The 23071-nt window shown below is 38.6% G+C and overlaps 2 protein-coding genes across 2 annotated transcripts in view; one reads left to right on the top strand and one right to left on the bottom strand.

Moving 5' to 3' along the window:
• The window catches only part of LOC110970135 (matrin-3-like), a 16312-nt gene extending 13097 nt beyond the window's left edge, over positions 1-3215 (top strand). The window contains 3 exon segments of the mRNA XM_051954778.1: positions 168-231; positions 1904-2025; positions 2114-3215. Of these exon segments, the coding sequence (XP_051810738.1) occupies positions 168-231; positions 1904-2025; positions 2114-2146 (219 nt within the window). The 3' untranslated portion in view covers positions 2147-3215.
• On the bottom strand, positions 2206-23071 carry matr3l1.2 (matrin 3-like 1.2). The gene is made up of 22 exons (XM_051954658.1): positions 22937-23071; positions 21102-22062; positions 19176-19237; positions 18424-18462; positions 18234-18328; positions 15803-15843; positions 15394-15510; positions 14390-14513; positions 14126-14304; positions 12833-12957; positions 12349-12712; positions 11661-11855; positions 11507-11585; positions 11359-11375; positions 10106-10228; positions 9889-10017; positions 8470-8598; positions 8263-8393; positions 6615-6930; positions 5012-5141; positions 3309-3424; positions 2206-3098 (listed from the first exon to the last, which is right to left on the bottom strand). The coding sequence occupies exons 2-22, from the start codon at positions 21888-21890 to the stop codon at positions 3036-3038; spliced, it is 3363 nt and encodes a 1120-aa protein (XP_051810618.1). The 5' UTR covers positions 21891-22062; positions 22937-23071; the 3' UTR covers positions 2206-3035.

Below are 23071 nucleotides of genomic sequence, written 5' to 3'. Positions count from 1 at the left end.
ATCAGGACGGCTAATTAAAGAGACTTAATGTTGGCTTGAATTCTCTTAACAAGTATCGGAGGATAATATCTGTTGTTGAACTCTGAAGAACTGAAACTCTGATTGTGTTCATCGACCAAGAATTCGAACTGCAGCATCTTTTAACGTAAACGAACGAATGTTTTCAGAACGATGACGCTGCAGCGGAGACGGAGCGACGGCCCGAACCCGAAAAATCTGCCAAACCTGTTGGTAAGAAACGTCCTTCATCTCACGTCTTCACTGAACGTTCATCTGATGTCACCAGATGGATTTATGACATCACACATCGGGCTTCTCTGATTGGCTGGCTGACTTTAGTGGGTGTGGTCTACATTTTTAAACTGAAGAAGAAACAAACCCAACAATCATCACAGACAAGAAGCATAAAGTTCACAAATGATCTCCTAAAAACATCTTTAGTTAAGTTTCATCTTTGATAGAAAGTCTGTAGATTCTGAAATGTCCGAAGAAAACACCTTAAAATCTAAAGTCTTAAATTACGTTTAGACGAGATGATTTATTTTCTTTTTTAACCCTCAGAACCCCAAAACCTGTTGGTGGATGTGAAAGGAGTCACCAAATCAGATCATGAATGCATCATCTGTGTCCAAGTTTTATTTGGTTTCACAAAAATACAGTTTTTCTTCTTCAAGGAGTTTTGTATTTTTTAATGTAACTTTCTTTGGGATTTAAAAATATGATTTCATTCCTAAGCAGCTTCAATGATTAATTATTAACTTTATTAGTAATCATTGTTGGTGTTTGGGGTCGAACGTTTGATTTTTCCAGGAATTACATCGATTATTAGTACTTAAGGAGAATTTAGAATAACATGAAAATTGTACAAATTTTAAATTTCTGTTTGACACGTTTAAATAAACGTTTCAGTATTAATCCTTTAGTCGATCACCATTTATTTTAAGTGGCTAAAAACTGGAACCAGCGTCTTTCAGAGCCTCAACAGTTGGAGACCAAAGACTGTTTTAGTGGAAACATGGATCCATTCATAGATAGCAACACTTACTGGAAGTTTATAAGGCCATAATTCCAGCCTGGTTTGAAAACTTAGCGCTTTATTTTTGCATTTCCAAGATCAACAGTTATTCTTTTTGCCATTTTGACACCAACGGATTCGTTTACACAAATTTTAAGTCCTTTAGTGGAAGTTTGAGTCACGTTGAAGAAGGATTTAAAGACAAAATACCAAAAAAAATGGAACATTATCTTACCTTAGTTGAAGAAAACATGAAGCTCTACTCATGTTAGAACCTCAAAAGTTAGAAATGTTGACCGAAGACTGAATTTTAGTAGAAACATGGATCCATTTAAAGGAACTTTTCCATTTTAAAGACCAATAGTTTCTGAATGAGTGAGTTTACCTGAAAGGGTTAAATGTCTAATTAGTGGCGTCACTATGAGCAAGTTTAGTCGTTTCAGACGAGTTTAAGACTTTTGGGAAACATTTCCTGTCCTTTTTAGTCGTTCTAAACGAGTTTGAAGTCATTTCTCGGTCAGGTTTTTCACTCTTGGGAGAAGTTTGTCATTTTAAAAGTTTCAGAACGTTTCAGACGAGTTTTTGCCGTTTTGGGAAACGTTTCTTGTCCTTTTGGTCGTTTTACACAAGTTTGAAGTCCTTTCATTGTCAAATTTGTCCTTTTGGTCCATTTTCTTGCTCATTTCAGACACATTTCTCGTATTTTACAGCTTCAGGTCATTTTTGAGACATTTCTTGTCCCAGTGGTCACATTTCCAGCATTGAGTCCACTTTGTTGGTATTATTGTGACTAAAGTGTCTCCACCTTTAACTGTCTGCCGTAGAGATGAAATAACTTTGTCGAGCTGTGGTGCGTTCACTGTCCCCTCGGTGTTTCCTGTGCTGCAGGTACGGAGTTCGTGCGTCCCGTCGTCGGTTACTTCTGTAATCTCTGTCAGCTGATCTTCGCTGACGAGGACGAAGCCAAACAGCAGCACTGCAGCAGCCCGACGCACTACAGCCGATACCAGGTCGCCATGGAAACCAGCACATCAGGTCACCGTGGAAACCAGATTTAACGGCTTCATACTGAATCGGTTCGTTTTGTTGTTGTTTCAGGGGCAGACGGGGAAAGATCCGTGGACGAGCTGAAGGAGGAACTCTGCAGAACGTCAGAAAGTCTTTAAGAAGATCTGAACTCAAAGACAACGTCTGAGGAAACAGGTTTATTTTCTAAAACATGAAAATACAGAAAATACGGAGCGAGAGAAGTGACAGGAACAGTTTAAAGCAGCGAACCGGCTGGAACTACTTCCTCACCGCATCCATCCACCCTGCAGGCGGAAGGATACACGTAATTAAAAGAAACGTCTGGTTTTGTTCAAAGATGTTCAGTTTTCTGTCGTAAAGAGGACAAAAAACTAATATTCAAACGGTTGCAGCTCCAGATGGTTCACTGGTGGACATTGAGTCAAAACAGTAAAGATAATTCTGACTTTTCAAAAACAAGACCAATAGTAGCTTAATGACTTTATGGATGAACCGATCAGCTGTCTGGTCTCTTAAACTCTCAGAAAATGGTGGAAAACATCTTGTTTTTTTCCAAAGATGTTCAGTTTGCTGTTACTGACGATGAAAGAAACCAGAAAACATTCACTTGTAGGTAAACCTTTTTTAAGCTACATGATGGGACTATTTCTCCAGAGCGTATCCTTCCGCTTTTTGTTAGAAGGATACGCTCTGTGGAAGTAGTTCCACAGACGTGTTAGCTTTTTTAGATGCAAAAAAATGTTTTAAAGACAAAACAAATATTTCCTCTGCTGAAGCTACAACGGACAGTCTTTAATTCTTTGAATATTGATCGGTAGTTTGGACTTCCTGTTGCTCTGTTTGATCAGTATTAGAGCTGATAATGATCGCTGTAGAGACGGGAGGATTAGATTTTTTTTAAAGTTTTTTTCCCCAAACAGCTGCTCTTGTTTGCGACTATCAGAGTCTGAGTTTGAATTTTATTGTGAAATAAAAACAGGAAGTTGCCTCGTCACGCAGTCGTCTTCCTCCCCTTCTTCTTCTCTGATCTGGTTTGTTCCTTCTCCAGGTGTTTCTGAAACGACAGGTTTTATTTGTCTGTTAGTTTTATTTATTTTGTAAACGGATCGTGTGACTCCATCCGGTCGATGGTCTTTCTGTTGTTTTTTCACCAAATAAAGAAAAAGAAGAAGCTGCTGCTGTTGTGGTGCAGTTATTCATGAATAAAATAAATGAGTGGGCGGGGCTGTGGTTCAGGTGTGAAGTGGGCGGAGCTCCGTCTCACCTGTAGCTTGTCGTAGTGCATCTGGCTGCTGCAGTGGGTTTTCTTGGCCGTTTCCTCGTTGGAGTAAAACAGGAAACAGACCCGGCAGTAGTAGCCCATCTTCACGTGTTCCACACCTGTAACACAAACATGGAGTTAAATAGGTTTAAAAATGTAAAAAAATATGATAAAATATTTCTGAAATGTTGGAAGAATCCTCCAAAGAAATAAAACATCTTAACGTGTCTACAAATTGTCAAAAATATTGAGAATGTCTGAAAAACATTTCATTAATGTCATAAGAATATTGATAAAATCTTGTTTTTAAAATTTAATATGTAGAAAAATCAAGTGTTCTAAATAACAAAAAGGGATAAAATATTTCTAAAATATCCTAAAAATATTTCTGCGTTGGAAGAATCCTTAACCCTTTAAGCTTCAGTCAATTCCAGCCGTTTTCAGTACAAAAAATCGCTAATATTCTATTTTTAAATAAAAAAAATTACGAAAAATACGGGGAATATTGGACGTGCATCGGGAGGTGCATTTCCTTGAAAACGACCGATTCGGGGATTTTATACCGACTTCAGGACATGTTTTGGACAAAATAGTTTACTGGCTTGTGTCATCTGATGTAAAAGGTTGGATTATGGCCGTTTTTTGTGGAATCTTTTTTTTGTGTGTAATAATGAACCCGGAAATGTGAGTCGCGCTGTGTGCGTTGAAGCCGTGTATAGAGAACGGATGGATGAATATTTGTTTTTGTCGGACAAATGTGTTTTTCTCACCCGCTGTGGTAATCGCATCTGAAAGTGGTTTATACCGGCGGATTCATGAGAATCTAAGCTTTCCATCGGTGTATAGTGTTTGTATAATCGCGTTTGCACCCGTCGGACATTCTTGAAATTCCTATGCAAATTAGTAGGTGTACCGCCGGCGGTACACTGAAGCTTAAAGGGTTAATATATTTAAAAAACACCTTCAAAGAAATAATAAAATTTAATGTTTAATGAATTTAATGTTTTTAAATTATCTATTGTCAGAAACATAAATACATGTTGGAAGAATCCCTAAAAATATTAAAATACCAATAAAATGTCTTGAAAGTATTAATTCAAATGACCCAGAAACGTTAATAAAATGGTGTGAAAAAAATTTAATAAATGTCCTAAAAAATATAAATGAAATGTGTAAATAATTAAATAAAATCTTTCTTTCTGAAAATTAAATACCCAGAAAAAAAAAAAAATCAACAAATGTTCTAAAAAGTGTAACTGAAATATTTTTTTAAAATTAATAAAAATAGGGATAAATATTTATAAAATACCAATAAAATGTCTCGAAAGTATTAATTCAAATGTCTTCATAAACATTTATTAAATGACCCAGAAATCTTTACTATAATGGTCTGAAAAATATTTAATAAATGTCCTCAAAATATGAACAAATTGTGTAAACAATTAAATAAATATCTAGAAAATCAACAATCATCCTAAAAAGTGTAACTGGAAAAATAAAATAAAAAAATAAAAATAAAATAAAATGTAAAAGTGGGCTAAAATATCCTGAAAATGTTCATGAATGTTGGAAGAATCCCTAAAAATTCTCTTGAATAGTTGCTAAAATCCTGAAACTAAACATTATTTTGGCTCTAAATCGTCTCGTTTCTCCCTCAGCTGATCGTATTGATCGGGGTTTTATTGATCAGGTTTTTCTCTCCTCACCGATCGGGTTGTCGGGGTCGTAGGCCGGCAGCGGCAGAGACGCCACGCTGGGTTTGGTGTCGGCGGCGTTCTGTCCGTTCTGATTGGTCGACGTCTCCATGTCCTCCGGCTGCTCTTCCTGTTTGTCGTCCTGCAGATAAATTCACCAAAACATTATTATTATTATTATTATTATTATTATTATTATTATTACTGCCTCTAATGGTCCTGCTTCATTCCACATAAAATCAAATCTGAGAAATTTCAGCACTTTTTTTTTTTAGGACATTCATTCCCACATTTAGGAAACAGTTCTAGTAAAATTAGAAATGTTATTTATGTTACATATTTTATCAATATTTATGGGACCATTATTAAGTATTTTAAGCATATAAATAATATTTTTAGAATTATTCCCTCAAAGATTTTATCAAATATTTTAAGGACATATTTAATATATTTTTAGATGTGTTATTAATATTTTTGGGACACCATAAATTATTATTTTTTTATTCCCCTTCCCTCCAAACGATGGCATTAATATTTTAGGAACATATTTAATATTTTGAGATATTTTAATAATATTTTTGGGATATTTACAAATACTTTCCTGATGTTTTTACTAATTGTTTTTGTTTACTTTTCTCCAACAAATATTTAGTTACATTTTTGGGACATTGTAAAAAAAAAATTTTTTTTAACATTTTATTTTATATTCATTATATTTAATATTTTATCTGTTTTATTTTAACATCTTTACTAATTGTTTTTGTTTACTTTCCCCAACTATTATTATATTAATATTTTCTAGATATTTTATTAAAATTTTTGGACATCAATTAAATATTTTAAGGACATATTTAATATTTTTCTGACTTTTCTTATTAATATTTTATGCGATTATTTCCCCAAATAGTTTAGTGAAACTTTTGGGACATTTCTTAAATATTTTTCAGAGTTTCTATTAATATTTCTCAGACCTTTTCATTTACTTTAAAAATAGAAATCTAAAAATATCTTGATCAATATTTTTGGAACAAAGCTTAAATATTTTTCTGACATTTCATTAATATTTTAAGGACATATTTAATATTTTCAGACCTTTATTAACATTTTAAGATGCTTATGAAATATTTTTCACCTTCATCAACAGATATATTTCTGACTTTTTAATATTAATATTTTACTTAAAAAATCCAATATTTCATTAATATTTTTGGACATTATTAAATGTTTTTAGATATTTTATTGGTATTTTAGGGAAATGCATTTCATATTTGCAGACCTTTTTTTTCAACATTTTAAAGACACTCATGAAATATTTTCACACTAAATATTTTAAAACATTTAAATGAATATTTTTTCATTTATTTTTTAAAACTATTTTTAGGAGATTCTTCCAGAGTATCATCTTTGGATTTTTTTTAGAATATTTCTGTAAATTGATCAGCTGATTCTGAGCGTTAATTTTTTAGTGATGTCTAGCTGTTATTATTAATAATGATAATAATAATAAATGATCATTTTCTGTCTGTATTTTAAGTCACTTTCATCCAGAACAAACCAGACGATCAAATAAAACCTCAGAAATCAGCGTTTTATGATCACAACTTTATAAACTCACGTCTTCGTTGATCTTCTGCTTCTCATCACAAACTTCAGGAATCTTCTCCTTTTCTTCTGTCTTTTCTTCGCAGCTCTGAACGTCTTCCTCTTTCTTCACCTCCTCCTTTTCCTCCTCCACCATTTTCTCCTCTTCCTCCTTCTGCTCCTCCTCCTCCTTCTGCTCCTCCTCCTCCTTCTGCTCCTCCTCCTCCTTCTGCTCCTCCCCTTCCTCCCCTCCGGTTTCCTCTCTGGGTTTCTTGGCTGGAGGTTCTTCGGGTTGTTGGGAGGATTTGGGCGGTGAGCTGAGTCTCTTCGGTGCACTCGGACATCGATGTCTGAACAAACGATCAGACGTTTATTCGTTATTAGTCGCTTATAATTCAAATGATTAAAAATGTATTAATTGGTGGAGACGATGCCTTAACGTTCTGCAGGTTGTCGGGAACTTTGTTGTAAAAATATTCAAAAGTCTCCTGAAAATTTTAGGTAAAAAAAAAAAAAAAAAGAAGAAGAAAATGTCCTAAAATTTTGGGAAAAAATGTCAGGAGTGAAAGTATCAAATGTCCAAAGAATATCATTAAAATGTCTAAAAAACATTCTAAAAAAAAAATCTAAAAAAATGTGATAAATGTAATCTAATAAATACTTATCGAAAAATATTTTAAAAAAATGTCAAAATTCTGTTGAAATTCTTCTAAAGTATAACAAAAACATTAATAAATGTTAGAAGACTCTCCTAAAATATTAATAATACACCTAAAAAAATAAATATAAATTTAAATTACTTTATTATATGTATCAATTGTGCTAAAAATACGAATAAAATGTCTGGAAAATATTTCTAAAAAACATTAATGAAATACCTAAAAAGATGTCTATAAAATGTTTTTAAAACATTTCTTAGATATTTTAATAAAATGTGGAAAAATGTCATAAATGTCCTAAAATATCACTGAAATGTGTAAAATATTTATTTCTGAAACTTAATAAAATATTTGGAAAAATTTAAGAACTTAAAAAATAAATTAGAAATGAGTGTTTAAAAAATGATTCTTTAAAAATATGAATAAAATGCCTAAAAATGTATTTAAATATTCATTCAAATGTACTGAATTTCTTGAAATAAACTATTAAAAGACCCAAAGATATAAAACTTGTGAAAATTATTAATGTGTAAAAATTACATTTTTAAAATATAAAAATGAGCTGATAAAATATTTCTGAAATATCTTAAAAATCTTTGCAAATGTTAGAAAAATTCCCTAAAAATATTAATAAAACACCTTAAAAAATTATAAAAAATACTAATAAAATGGTCTGAAAAATATTTAACAATGTCCTAGAAAGATTAATAAAATGTGCAAAAATATACGTTCATTTTTTATCATTATTAATTAAATATCTGGAAAAATGTATGAATGTCTTAAAACAATAAACAACCTAAAAAAAAAACTCATTTCAACCTCTGAAACATTTTGCAGAGAAAAAAAAGCTGCTTTTCTGCCTCCAAGCTGTGACTGAACTCAAACACCAAAATATTCACCAGATTTTCCACTTTCTAACGGTCCGTGAACACATCACCTGTGATGTACGGTTTAATTGGTAAAGTTAACCAAAAACCACGTTAAAATAATAATAATGACGAGGCTGCAGAAGCAGGAACCGACCCGTGTTTGAGCTGCCGGTACTTCCTGCTCACGTAGACCGTCAGTCGCTTCCCGTTGAACCTCAGCGGCTTCTCTTTGTAAGTCTCTGCCATCTTCTCGGCGTCCTCGGCTCGTTCCATCTCGATGAAGCACTGAGGACGGAGACGGCGTTAGACGGCGTTGAGCGGTGGACACACAGAAGCTGAAAGTGTCTGAGCGCTCCCTTACCTCTCTTCGGATCCGGTTCAAGAAGTATTTGCGGACTTTCCCGTGAGGCTCGGCCAGCTTCAGGATGTCCTCGTCTGAGTATTTGGTGCTGGGGATCTGACCGACGTAGACCACTCTGCTGGAGCCGCACTGAAGCACAAAGAACACTTTAAACAGCCTGAAAACCAAATAAAACACCGTTTACGGATGAGGTGTCTCACTTTATGACATTTTAAAGGACTAATAATTACTCATCGGTGGCATTTTGAGATGAATCGGAGTCGTTTTGGAAAAAGTTCAAGTCCGTTGATGAGAAATCTCCAATCATGCTGGAGAAGTTTGAAGTCATTTTAGAAGAATTTAAAGACAAAATATCTAAAAACTGGAACCTTGTCTGGTCAAACTTCAACACATCAGATTGTACTGATGTTAGAGCCTCAACAGTTGGTGAAATGTGGACCAAAGGCTGGATTTTAGTCAAAGATCCATCCATAGAGTTACACGAACTTTATGGAGACAATACCAGTCTGGATGGAAAACTTTCTTCCAATTCTAAGCCCTGAATTCCTCATTTCTTACATTTTCTGACCATTTTGAGTCACGCTGAAGAAGTTTCAGGTCTTTGTGGAAAAGTTTGAGTAACTGTAGACAGTTTAAGTCAAAGTAGCAAAAAACTGAAATCTTGTCTTGTCATAGCTGCACATCAAACTCTACTGAAGTTAGAGCCTCAACAGCCGGTGAAATGTCGACCAAGGACTGGGTTTTTAGGAGGAAATGTGGATCTATCCATTTATATACACTGACAAGGACTTTATGGAACGGCAATACCAGCCTTGATGGAAAATCTAGCATTTTTTTTCTATTTTCAAGAGCCTATAATGATTTCAAGTCTTTTAAAGTTTGAGTCACGCTGAAGAAGTTTCAAGTCATTCTGGAGACAGATTTAAAGTCAAAATAGCAAAAAAAACAAAAACCTGTAACCTTGTCTTGACATATTTTATATCCATCAGATTCTACTGAGGCTGGAGTCTAAAGCTGGTGAAATGTTGACCACAGACTGGGTTTTAGTAGAAATATGGATCCATCCATTTATTTACCCTGACAGGAACTTTATGGAGACGCCAGCCTTGTTTCAAAATGTTTCATATTTTTCCCCATTTCCACAGGCTAATAATTAAAAGTGTCTTCTGCTGGATCCATTCCATCATTCTGATCTGCTGGAAACTGTTCTGTTTGTGTGTTTACTAAATGACTGTAGGAGTTTTATTTCTGGAGATATTGATCCCTGAACTCACATTGTCAGGCCTTCATGAGGGTCAAAACACAAACATTTACAGGTTGTAAAACAAAACTCAGACAAAATCTCCCCCAGACTCCAAACTGAGCCTGTGACACGTTTCCTGTTGAGCAGACTGAAGCAAACGCCTGCAGCAGACTCACCTGGATGGTGGGGTAGCTCATGGAGTGGCTGACCCTCACCGGGCGGCCGCACACCGACGCCACCACGTTGCCGTTGTAGAACTTGGCCATTGCCCGAGCTTCTTCCTCCGAGGCGAACTGAAGGAACGCCTGAGGAGAAGGAAGGAGACAGAAGCTCTTTTAGCTGCCTTCAGGGGAGACGAACGGGTGGTGATGAAGTGGACGTCTGCTGTCGTACCTCCGGCCGTAAGTCCAGCACCAGGTGTTTCACCACTTTACCAAAAGGTTTGGAGAGTCCCAGCAGCTCGTTGAGGAAGTTATGACCCCTCCTGAAGCCCACAATGTTGACCACCCTCATACCCTGACACAAACAAGCAACAATAGACAAACAACACAGGATAAGGCAACAATTATGAACATTGTTAAGACATTTATTAGATTTTTCACACATTTTATTCGTGTTTTGGGTCACATTTGGATCAGTAGTTATCATAGATTTATCAATATTTTGAGTGACTTTTAAAAAATATTTTTACACATTTTATTAACATTTTGAGGTGATTTTCTTTCAATATTTCCATACATTTTAGTCTTTTCCTTGAATATTTTTAACACATTTATTCATATTTCTGAGTGATTTTCTCATTTTTTTCACACACTCATTAATATTTGAGTGATTTAAAAATATATGTTTTTACATATTTTATTAGAATTTTTTTCCAGTATTTTTCAGACATTTTACTAATATTTTGTGTGATTTATTTTCAATATTTTCACATATTTTGGGGGTATTTTTAAAAAATATTTTCAACCATTTTCTTCATATTTTTTGGTGATTTTATTCAATAGTTTTAAATATTTTGGGTGATGTTCTTTCAAAATTTTTCACACATTTCTTTATATTTTGGGTAATTTCTTTGTCAGTATTTTTACACATTTTATTAAAGTTTTGGGATGATTTTTTTCCCATTTTTCACATACTTTATAATATTTTTTGGTGATTTTTAAAAATATTTTCACACTTTTTATTAATATTTTTGGGTGATTTCTTCTAATTATACATTTTTTGAGTGACTTTTTTCAAATATTTTCATACATTTTATGGGACATTTACTCAATATTGTATACATTTTATTAATATGTTTGGGTGATCCCCCCCCCAATATTTACACACATTTGATTCATTTTTTGAGACATTTATTCAAATTTTTTCAACACATTTTAGTAATATTTTTGAGTTCTTTTTTTTCAATATTTTTTACACATTCATTAATATTCTTAAGATATTAATATTCTCACAGATTTCATTAATATTTTTGGGTGATTTTTAAAATATTTTTCACACACTGCAAAACTTATTTACATTTTATTAATATTTGGAGGTGATTTTTCTATATTTCCACACATTTTATAAATATGTTTGGGCGATTTATTCAGTATTTTTCACACATTTTCTGAATTTATACACATAAAACAGCGGTACAAACTCACCCCTCGTCTTGAGTTGTCTGCAGAAAACAAGAAACACAAACATTAGATTTGAAAATATTGTGGTGACATCAGAAGGAAAACAGACATCATTTAAAAGTCAGATTAAACTGAGTAATATTTCAGGTTTTAGGTACCGATGGCGTCCGACTCCCGGCTTCGTCCTCGTCTTCTCCCAGTTCGTCCAGCGTCACAAAGTCCTCCATGTTCTCCAGGAAGTCCTGATCAAACTGAAGCAGCAGCTCGTTAGCATCCCTGCTGGTTCTACATTTACCCAGAATGCACCTGGTTCTGGCGGGTCTCACCATGTGTTCAGGCAGATCTCCCTCCGCTGCCTCCGAGCTCTCCGCTGCGTCCGCCGGCGCCTCGTCTTTGTGTTCGTCGGTCGAGGTTTCGGTTTCCTGCGGCTCCGTTTTGGCCTCTGACTCCGCCCCCTGCTGGGCCTCGGCCCTGCCCACCTCTCCAGGTGTGTCAGCAGTGACGTCATCGGCATCAGGAACCTGTGAACGTTATGGGATCATTCTTAGCTCAACTTTTCTCTGCATGTCTTGTTTTTGTTATTTTCTGTTTCTCTTTCTGACAGTTTTGTGTCATTCGTCTCATTTCTGTCTTTTTGTGTCTCATTTTTGTGTTTTCTGTCTCATTTTGGTCGTTTGGTGTTAAAGTTTGTGTCATTTTGTGTCCTGTCTTTCTTGTTTTTGCTGTTTTGGGTCGTGTTTGTGTCTCTTCAGAACACTTATGTCATTTTACTCATCTTGTCTTTAAATCTTTCTCATTTTGAATCTCATTTTGTCACTCACTTGTCTGTGTCGTTTTTCTCATTTTGTGTGTAATTTTTCACGTGTTGGGTCTCATTTTGGTCATTTGAAAACAATTTTTTAAACACCACATAAAAAACAAGTATTTCTGATTACATATCATGAACCTAAGCTCATGTTTGGTTGTTTTTCCTGACAGAGCTGCAGATGATTGTGTAAATTTTACACTCCTCACCTCCTTGTCGTCCTGTTTAACCTCCACAGACTCCTCCGCTGTGTCCTTCACTGACTCCGCCCCCTCTGGCTCCTCCCCATCGGCGTCTCCATCAGTTACCTCCTCGCCTTCTTCCTCTCCTCCCTGCAGCACTCCAGACACCTCGTCCTCTTCGTCCTCCTCCTCCTCCTTCTTCTTCGCTGCTGCTGCTGCCGGTTTCTCCTCAGGCTTCGCCTTGTCATCGTCCTCCTTCTTCTTCTTCTCGTCTCTGGTCTTGGAGCTGGACTTGGACGAGGAGGTTCTGGAGTTGGAGAGGACGAGGAGGAGGCATTGGCTCTCCTCCGGTTCTGAGCGTCTCCTCCCTGTCGGCGGTTCACGCTGTGGAAAGCACAAAGTCAAAACGACGTCTCATTTCATCAGTCGTTTGTTTGGATTGTGGTCTAAGACACGAGGAAAGGAGTGGAGGATGTACAGAAGGGGACAATCGGATGGCATCTGGACTCACTTAAGGGTTTTGTATTTGGCACAGATGTTGAGGCGGATCGGCCGTCCTTTGATGGTGAGGGGATTCACGCTGTAATACTTCACCAGCATCTCAGCATCCTCCACGGTTCCCAGCTGGACAAACGCCTGAACGCAGAACAGTTTAAAAAGCTCAGTGAGGCTTTACAGCACCAACATCTCAGTGTTTACCCAGTGACAGGACGCATTCTGTTAAAAATTAAAATATAAATCAAAGAAATTCCCCCAAAAACAACGCTTTATTTACAACAGCTGGCAATAACCTGAAGTAACCCCCACATTTATTCTTATTTTTGCTACACTCAAAACTCTGACCGTTTAAAAAAAAAAAAATGAGGAAACAGTGAGGAAGGTGAGCTTAAAGTGAAGAAAAATGAACCTACAGAGAAGGAAAACTAACCCATAGCAAGGAAAAATGAGGCCACAATGAGGAAAGATGAGGTCATATCGAGGAAAAAATGAGGCTGCAGTTAGAAAAAAACAGCTAGCATTGAGGAAAAAGGAGCCCACAGTGAAGAAAAATGTGCTAACAATGAGGACAAAATAGTCAACATTGAGAAAATGAGCTAAAATTGAGAAAAATTGAGCCAATATTGAGGAAAGTTTGCTAGCATTGAGGAAAATGGAGCCAATATTGAGGGAAAATGAGCTAACATTGAGGAAAAACTTAGTCAACAATGAGGTTAATTAGCTAATAGTGAAGAAAATAAGCTAATATTGAGGACAAAATAGTCCAACATTGAGAAAATGAGCTAAAATTGAGGAAAATGGAGTCTGTATTGAGGAAAAATGAGTGAACATTGAGGAAACATGAGCCAACACCGAGGAAAAATGAAGCCACAGTTCGAAAAAAATTGCTAACATTAAGAAAAAAATAGCCAACATTGAGGAAAAGTGAGGCCACATTGAAAAAATGAGTAAACATTGATGAAAAATTGAGCTAATATTGATGAAAATGGAGCTAATATTGAGGAAAATTGAGCTAACATTGAGGAAAATTGAGCTAACATTGAGGAAAGTTTGCTAGCATTGAGGAAAATGGAGACAGTTTTGAGGAAAATGAGGTTGCATTGAAGAAAAATTAGCTCACATTTAGGAAAAAAATCGTCAACATCGAGGTAAAATGAGCTAACATTGAGGAAAATGACATAGGAGTGAAAAAAGCCCAGAAACAGCTCAGAGTGTTAAAAAGAAGTCATCTGGGTAACCGTTTCTGAGTGAAGCTGCCACATATTCAGCTGTCCTAAAATGTCGTTTGTAACCATTTCCGGCTCACCTGGTCGGTTAGAAACAGGTGTTTCTCCACCAGGCCGAAGCGTCCAGCGATGGTCAGCAGCTCCCTCTTCTTCTCGTCCTCTCGGGGCAGGTTGGAGAAGAAGACCACTTTGCTGCCGTGACTTTTGATGTCTCTGACGGGTCGGTCCATCAGCTTGTCCGACGGCCGGTCGTCTTTCTGCCGATCAAACACAGAAACAGACGGTCGGAGGCTCGTTCGGATAAAAAAGAACGAAGCGGTTCGTCTGGAAGAGGGACTCACGTCCGATGACCAGCAGCCTCTGGGACAGGTAGAAGGTGATGGGTTTTCCATAGAGAGCCGCCGGGTGCTGCTCGTAGTAGTTGACCATGTCCTGAGCCTCTTCATGGGTGCTCATCTCCAGGAAGGCCTGAAGGAGGAAGAAGATTCATTCATCATCTCTATTACAGCTTATATCACTAATAAGTTTCATATTCGGCCTGCATCCCTCTGTTAGAACAACGATGGTGGGTTTCTGTGTGAAATAATCGTATTTATTTAGTGATCAAATACCGACTGCAGAGGAGGCAAACGAGGTAAAAAATAACCGATTTCTATCAGTTTCTGGTGTAATTTCTGCAAAGAACAACTGACTTCTACTCTAAAATGTCTGTTTTTGTGCTTAGAAACACAAATAATTCAGTTTCTGATGTGATTTCCTATAAATCCGCAAATTCAACACTAGATTTTCACCTTTTCATGTCAGATATTTTGTGTTTAATTCTAAATGAACTCAGTCTCTGGTTTAATTCATCTTCAGTCTGCAACTTTTACACCAGATTTCCATTTTAAAAAGTATTACATTTTCATTGTCTGGAAACTAAAAGACTTCACTTTAACACCTGACCTCTGCCTTTAAATGTCAGATGTTTTTGGGTCTGTGGACACCAGTTTTAAAAACAACACATTATCTGAAGTAAATGACTTTAAACTTTACATTTGCACCTTCAGAAGTCTGTTAGATTCTGACACAGGAGTAGCTTCACGTGAATCTGCCATTTAACACAACCGTCTGTAAAAAGTCTGATTTGTTTTGCGTCCGTGGAAATGGACTTAAAACATAGTTCCAAGGTGGTTTTTCTGTTTAATTATTGCATAAAATATCTTAGAAAGTCAGTTTTTGCTTGAAGTTAAGCGTGAAAGAGCAGAATCAATTCAGATCTCCTCCACTTCCAGTTGGACATTAAAACAGTGCAGCTCAGTAATTCCTCTGTCAGATAATTATTTAATGAATAAATCTGTTTTGGTACCTTGTTTTTGAGGACCAGATGCTCCCTCAGGCAGCCGAACGGTTCGGTGAAGGAGAACAGCGTCTTGTTGCTGAGCGGCTTCCTGTCGTATTTCACCACCACCACCCTGCTCCTCACCTGAAGACACGACGGTAACGTCACACCAGAGTCCTGCAGCCGTTTACTGCGACGCGTTTCAGCAGCTTTAGCTTCAGAAAATCAGCTAACAGCTACAGATCAGGGCTGCAGCTAATTAACACTTTCACTGTTTTCTGGAGGAACGATCAGCTGCTAAGTCCATAAAGTGTCAGAAAATGTGGATCACAATTTCCTCAAATGACTCATTTTGTCCAATTATCACAAAGAAACTGGAAAATATCCAGTGAACAAAAATGAGACAGAAGCAGTGGTGTAAATGTTTCAGACTGACCTTGCTCGGTCCCGGCTGGTTCTTCCCAGACATTCCTCCTCCTGACACACAAACACAGCCAATGTTAGGAATAGGGATGTGCACCACTAGTGGTTTAATCATTTAACCGCCTACTCATTTATTAAACGTTTAGTATTTTTTGTTTTCTCCACCAGCACACCTCAAAGAGCAGTGTTCGATGCCGCTATTATTATACAATATAACCGTTTTAATGAGAAGCTCGGACGCTGTTGTATGTATTGAATGATACTTTATTCCAACAGTGGTCAAAAAAATAAAAGAAATCACATTTATTACAGTCCCGGAGGTAGGGAGCGGATAAAACCTGTTGAAAGAGTGCCCGCCCGTATGCGACGCTCCTCGGAAAAACAGCGAACACACCCGTATACAAACAGGGATAATGTGATTGGTCAAAGCTAGCCGGCCTTCTATTGGTTGACAGCGTTGATACACAAAAATCCGAGAGCAGAGCAGAGATCCGTGAGCAGAAGTTCCGTGAGAGCAAGAGGAAGAGTTTGAGCGCAGGAAATCTGCACGAGCAGCATCATAACCGAGTGAAAGGACACAGTTTGAGCACGCAGAGCAAATTTGAGCGCGAGAGCAGAGTTCTGAGAGACAATATCACGAAATCTGAGAATGAAATCGATAAATGCTGCCCTCAAATCAATTTAAAATGCTCTAGAATTATGATAGGAAATTTATTCCATCCAACACCAGCAAGTACGGTTCGTTTGGGCTGGTGTGAAAGCAGACCAGATGTCTTTGGTGCGGACTAAAGAACCTTTGAGAGGTGGTCTCGGTCCGGTTCTATGTGAACTCCAGTTCGGTTCGCTCCTGGTGAGAACACAAACCTGTCTCCATTCGGACCGGCTTGATGGCGCAGCAGACTTTTTGGTCTACGGGAGCTTCCGTAGCCATAAACGACTGTGTAATGTTCTCGTACCGAATGCGAGCTTCATGCTGGAACAACAGCAGTATTTGTGCTTGCTGCATAAAGCAATGATACGAATATATGGCAACAAGAAGGAACAGGAGAGCATAGTTCATTGTTTACGAATAAACCTCGATCCATGGAATGTTTTCTTCCAGGATTTTTCTCTCTTCACATGCTGCGCCAATCAGCATTCACTACGTCATCTAAAACACCTTATTTTGTGAACAGCGCCGCCAAACGACTGGGGGGAGATATAACATTCATCGTAGTTGGTTCAACTGCGAAAACACAGGTGTGAATGCGAACCGAACCAGTTAAAATTAGCAACATTGTAACAACTTTTGGGTCCAAACGAACCACTTTAACGGACTAACAGGTGTGAAAGCACTCTCAAACTCTGTAAGCTCCCAAACTTTGAATGAAAACACGCCCACAACTGATGCTCAGATTGAAGTTCCAGATGTCCGCCATCTGCTGGTGTACAGTACATGAGGCACACGAGGCAGTATATTTGAAGCTGTGGCTTGTTATGTTCAGCAACGTTGCTTGTCGCAATATTGCGACTTTGGCGCTTAAAGCGTTAAATTGCAAGTTTTCCGAACCGACTAGTTGCCAATAAAATTAGCGACTAGTCGGTTCAGAAATTAGTCAAAATTCCCATCCCTAGTTAGGAAACCATCAAAACTGTAAACATTAGTCTGAATCCGCCCTATTTGCCTGTTTAATTTTACTATTATTTTCTCAACTGTATTGTAAACTGTCTAAAGACAACCATTAAATCATCACAGATATTTGTCGTCTGCTGTCTCCAGGTGGACTGGAGGGTCGATATTTCTCCTTTTCATTAGTAGGACAATGGCAAAGTCAAACAAAAAGGCCAAAAAGATCAACCAGAGAGACACAAATAGGTTCTAAATGACCACAAAGACACACAAAAGTACCAGAAAGAGATTAAAATTGATTACAAGAGATGCAAAATGAACACACAAGAGACTAAAAATAGCTACAAACAGACAGAAAACAACCACAAATACACTCAAAACAGGCACAAAGTGACACAAAAGAACGTCAAAGACACAAAACAGCGCATATACACTAAACAGCTACAAACGTACCACAAAAGAGACAGCAAACAACCACAAAGACGCACAAAATGACTGCAAAGAGACAAACCAACCACAAAGAACAATAAACAGAGACAAAGTAGCCACAGAAGTGCAAATAACACAAAACAGCCATAAACACAAAACAACCCAAAAGACACACAAAACAGCCACAAAGAAACACAAAACAACCCAAAATAGACAAAGCAACTACAAAGAGACAAAGACACACAAAACAACTACAGAGGCACACAAAACAGCCACAGAAACAACTCAATTAGTCAAAAAGAGTGAGATTTTCTGTGGCTCTCCACAGATGGAACATTTTCATCTTCTGGATTCGATCTTTTCAGATAAACTAACGTGGTGTTTTGAACCGTGGTGCGTTTCTCACCCCAGCTGGAGGACATTCCTCCTGGCTGTCCTGAAGACATGGGGCTCGGTCCCAGCAAGCCTGCAGAAAGGTTGGGGGTCTCCAGAAGACCTCCGCTGAAACAAAGAACCAGCCGAAAGCAGAGAGGGTGAAACCCACAATGTCTGCAGTTCTGGTGATGACGGTGATCAAATTTAAAGCGAGGCCTTACCCTCTTCCTGGGACCATGCTGGGATCCCAGTCTGGATACCTGAAACACCAAAACAGAACGCCACGTTTGAGACATTCTTTACTCACTTTGGACAAGCCTGAGGTCATTTTAGACACATTTTCAACCACTGTGTTCAAGTTGGTGTCATTTTGAATCATTCTGGACAAAATTTGGGTCAATTCTGGACACGTTTCCAAACAATATGAGCAAATTTATATAATCCAGGGCAAATTATGAGACATTCTCTACTCACTGCGGACAAATAGTGAGTCAATTTAGGGAAACTTTTACTTACTGTGGACAATTTTCAGGTCACTTTGGACAGGTTTTTGATCAATGTGGACAAGTTGATGTCATTTTGGACAGATTTTGAGAAGTTCTGGATTAGTTTCTGCTGAATATGGGCCAGTTTGTCATTTTGAACATTTTTTATCTCACTGTGGACAAATTTTGGGCCAATTTGGGCATATTTTAATGCAGCCGAATTGAGTTTCAAGTCATTTTGATCAAGTTTGGAGAGGTTCTCAGTCCTTTTGGGACCATTTTTACCTGGTTGGGGACAAGTTTTAGGAACTTTCGTACCATTTTGAAGTAATTCTTGATGAGTCAGTCATTTTAGATGCGTTTCTGGACAGATTTCCAGCCATTTTCAATAAAGTTTTTTGAACTGAAATGAGCGGTGAGCATCCTCGTTTAGCTGTCTAGGTTCAAAAAACTTTGTAGGTGTTTGAGTGTAAACGGAGGTGACTCACATGTCAAGGAGCTGCCGTCTGTTCTCAGCATGTCGGAGTCCGTTAGTGTGCTGGTTCCACTCCTACACGTACAAACAGAGAATTACTGATGCTCAAAAAGCCACTTTCCTCCACATCCACCAGCTAATAAGTCCATGTTTCCCTCAGAGAGAATCTAAGAGCTGAATTCTGAGTCTGACTGTTGGCTCAGAAAAAGTCAAAAAGTAAGAGCAGGCGTTTGTGATGAGTGCAGTTGAAAACAGAAATTAATGTGGAGCCTGATGGAGGCCACCAACGATGTACAAGTTAAGGACTTTCTGGACAAATTTTGAGGAATTCTGGACAAGTTTCAGGTCAATATGCTCAAGTTTATACGGCAAATTTTGAGACATTCTGGTCAAATTTTGGGTCAATTTGGACCAATTTTAACTTCCTGTGAACAATTTTCAAGTTACTTTGGACGCATTTTCAATCATTTTATGGCATTTTAGACAGATTCTGAGTAATTTTGGACAAATTTGGGGTCAATTTGGACACATTTCTTATAAATGGGGACAGGTGTATGTCATTTTGAGCAAATTGTAAATCATTCTGGACAAATTTTGGGCAATTCTGGACAAGTTTTCAATCAACATGAACAAGTTTCTCTAACTTTGGGCAAATTTTGGGTCAATATGGTAACGTTTACTACTCACTGTGGACAATTTTCAAGTTACTTTGGAGAGCCTCTGTTAAGTCTTTACCTGAAATTCTCATCTCGCTGTAAAAAGAACTGGGTGAGGTGTTAAAAGTTATTATCGCAACAATAAAGGGCTCCAACTTCCTTCTTAAATCGTTCTTTCCAAGCTTCTCTCTTCTGTTTGTTAACCCTCTGAACTCCAAAACCAACCAGCAGATTTTAGAGGCACAAGAAAACCTTTTTTTCCCCTCAGCCTGAAACCGTAAAAACAGCAGAATCCGTCCATTTCCAACCTTCAGCTTGTCATCTGTGACGTGATGTGTCGGAAAACTTTATTTTATGTAATCTTATTTGAAAACACAGCCATAATAATCTGTCTAAACATACTAAATTATGGAAAAAAATACAAATATTGCAACGCTGAGCTGAACAGTCAAACATTTTTGAATTTCGACTGAGCTGCAGGCGGTGTAGACACTTAGGACAGGCTGTAGAACATGTAAATAGTTAAACAGCTTCTAGAGTCACAGTTTACCGTACCAGTAACACCGGTGAGCAAATGTTGATTCTAGGTTGTTATCCGTCAAATAAATAGCTGAAAATACTGAACTTTATTCATTCCAACTCTGCTTCCAAAGAGCTGCAGGAAAAATGTGACAGAAGCAAAAAAACTGCGTGGTGTTCAGAGGGTTAAAATCATCATTACGACATGTTGGTAAAAGCTCAACGACTCAACCTTCCTGCTGTAATATTAGCTAATAATAGCCAATTTCCATCAGTCAATGAACATGTGAGGAACTTTAAACGAGTACATGAAGATACTCCCTGGGCTTTGCCACAGCTAATAAACTGAGGAGTTCAAGTAAATCACAGACTTCTGGCGTTTCCTGGCCTGATGGAGCTCAACAGACTCAGAGGCTGAGCTGAAGCTGGAACAGCTGACTTGTCGTAACATTAGCTGGTTTATCAGGGAGAACAGAAATGAATTTCTGGGTTAAAGATATTTATGCTGGATGACAACAGGAAAGCCCCAAATCTGAAAGTAAAACAGTGGAGAGCTGCAGGTATCAGTGAGAGAGAATGATGGTACGGTGCATGCTGTAAGGTCATTTACAACAAGAAACTTACAGGATGAAAACTCCACTTCCAGGCTCTGAAACATGAGGAGGATTTACACCTGTGATTGGCTGACAGAAGTCTGACCTCAGGTGTCTGAAACATTTACATTAGTCCAAGAGGGAAAGAAGGAGGAGGCTGGACGTACTCACCATGGTGGAATGAACGTCAAAGTCACAAAGAGAGCACACGTGGGGGAACATGGGGGGCATGACTCCCAAGAAGTCTTGGACTTTTCCATTGGACGGGGAGCCCATCCTTCTCTGCATAAAGACGGAGTCGGACGGCGAAGGCCCCATACCAATCCCGCCGTAGGAGTCTTGGTGAGAAAGCTCAGAATACGGCCGCTCTCTGTTCCCACCACCACCGCCGCTGTAATTTAAGTTGTAGCCTCGGCTGGAGGAGACGTCCTGCATGGAACCAAACCCAAAGTCTGCAGAGGGCTGGGCCCGGGCCGAGCCCTGACCCATAGAAGGACCCCCCATCCTCCCCGCATGCCCCTCTTCCCAGCCTTCCCTTCCTCCTCGATACGCAGCATCAGAGGACATGGACGAAGCTGCTCGCCGCTCTCCTGCCTCCCCCTTGCGGCTCTTGAGCTGCATGAGGATCTGAGGCAGCGTCTCCACGCTGATGTCCTCTTCTGGGATCTCTGCCAGAGCGTCCAGGTCAGAGGGCGACAGCCCCAAACTGGCAAAAAGTTTCATGGTGCTGCCAAGATTGCTGCTGCCGCCGCCGCCACGTCGGGGCATCTGGGCGTCGCCGTCCTTGCCTTCCCCGCTGCCGCCGCCACCACCCATCCCCATGCCTGCTGCCATGCCCCCCATCTGACGGCTGGAACGCTGCTCGTTCATGTTAAAGTTTAAGGTCTCTGCAGCAGCCAGGAGCCCCCGACCCACAGCGAAGTGTTTCTGACCACCGTCGGACTGTGACTTCTGAGACATGACGTCACCAAGCGGAGCTGCTCTCTGGCGTCAGGACGCTTAGTACCGGAGTCAAGATAAAGAATCAAGTCTATTCTGAAGGACAGGAAGTAAATGTCAGTTAATGTCTGCCGAAAACTTGGTCAAAGTGAAGGGAAATTCCTCTTCTCCTCTGGAGAATGTCTTATCTCAGCTGAAACACAATGAAGTAGAGACAATCTTCAAACACTGACTCCACTGAGGAAACAGAAGCAGTGGTGGCTCTGAGCCACACGATGGAAGAACGACTGATTCACTAACAGCCACCTGATGGAAGCTGGGATTAAAGGGAACACAGTTAAAGTAGAAATAGGAAAGACTCAGAATTCACCTCAGAAAAGGAGGAAGAACATGAACTGAAGTATACAGTGTGATGGAGATATCCCCACTGAGGAAGAGAACTCTGGGGACCGGTGTAACTTATCAAAGAGAGATGTGACTAAAATAAGCCTCAATAGGAACCTCACTCATTACAGATGAGAAGGAATAAAAAGTCACTGAACGGAGGAGAGCTGCACCAAAACATCGAGCATCTGACACATAATAGCCTGTTGTTTTCACAGGCGCGGCGGTTAACCAGCTACGTTTAGTCTTTTAACTGAAACATTATCTGGCGTTTCAAGAAGCTCCGGTTATGTGCAAATGTGCACCACAAGTTTTGAATGGAAGACCTAGCAGCTAAGCTAACAGCGTTAAACATACCGAGAAGCCCAAATTTTTCAGGGAAGCGATATTTTTATTTAGGATTTTGTAAATTACAGAGTCCACCACCTACATTTATAACACTAGGTGTAATAAATTATTATCTAAACATAGCTACGTTAAGCCCAACGTTGACATGCATGAATGCTAACCGATTAGCCTCTCTCAGCTAGCTTCCTGCTACGTGCTAATACTGGCTGGGCTACGTAGCATATATATGCGCTTCAAAGTTGAGGTTTTCTAATGTTCAGGATGCATATAAAGCTATTAACTGTCTGTAACAGATATTCTGTAGTTTTGTATGGGGATATAAACACATGGCCTACCTTAACTTGTCCCGCTGCGTCGTCGATTAGCTGCTCGCGCAAAGAAAGGCTGCACTTTGCGGTAGAAGATAAAGTAACGCGATAACTCTGTCTTCACAGAGTCGGAGTAAACGCGATATTTCCCTCACAGCTGGA

The sequence above is a fragment of the Acanthochromis polyacanthus genome, chromosome 10, assembly GCF_021347895.1.
Source record: "Acanthochromis polyacanthus isolate Apoly-LR-REF ecotype Palm Island chromosome 10, KAUST_Apoly_ChrSc, whole genome shotgun sequence".
Taxonomy (NCBI): domain Eukaryota; kingdom Metazoa; phylum Chordata; class Actinopteri; family Pomacentridae; genus Acanthochromis; species Acanthochromis polyacanthus.
The sequence above is the reverse complement of the archived record's forward strand: the minus strand, read 5'-3'. Positions and strand labels throughout refer to the sequence as shown.

Excerpts from the sequence above, each read along its gene's own strand:
- matr3l1.2 (XM_051954658.1), bottom strand. The coding sequence starts at position 21,890 with ATGTCTCAGAAGTCACAGTCCGACGGTGGTCAGAAACACTTCGCTGTG. Across the intron at positions 18,463-19,175 it reads AGACGGCAGCTCCTTGACAT|GTATCCAGACTGGGATCCCA; the intron begins GTGAGTCACCTC and ends TTGGTGTTTCAG. Across the intron at positions 6,931-8,262 it reads TACCGGCAGCTCAAACACGG|ACATCGATGTCCGAGTGCAC; the intron begins GTCGGTTCCTGC and ends TCGTTTGTTCAG.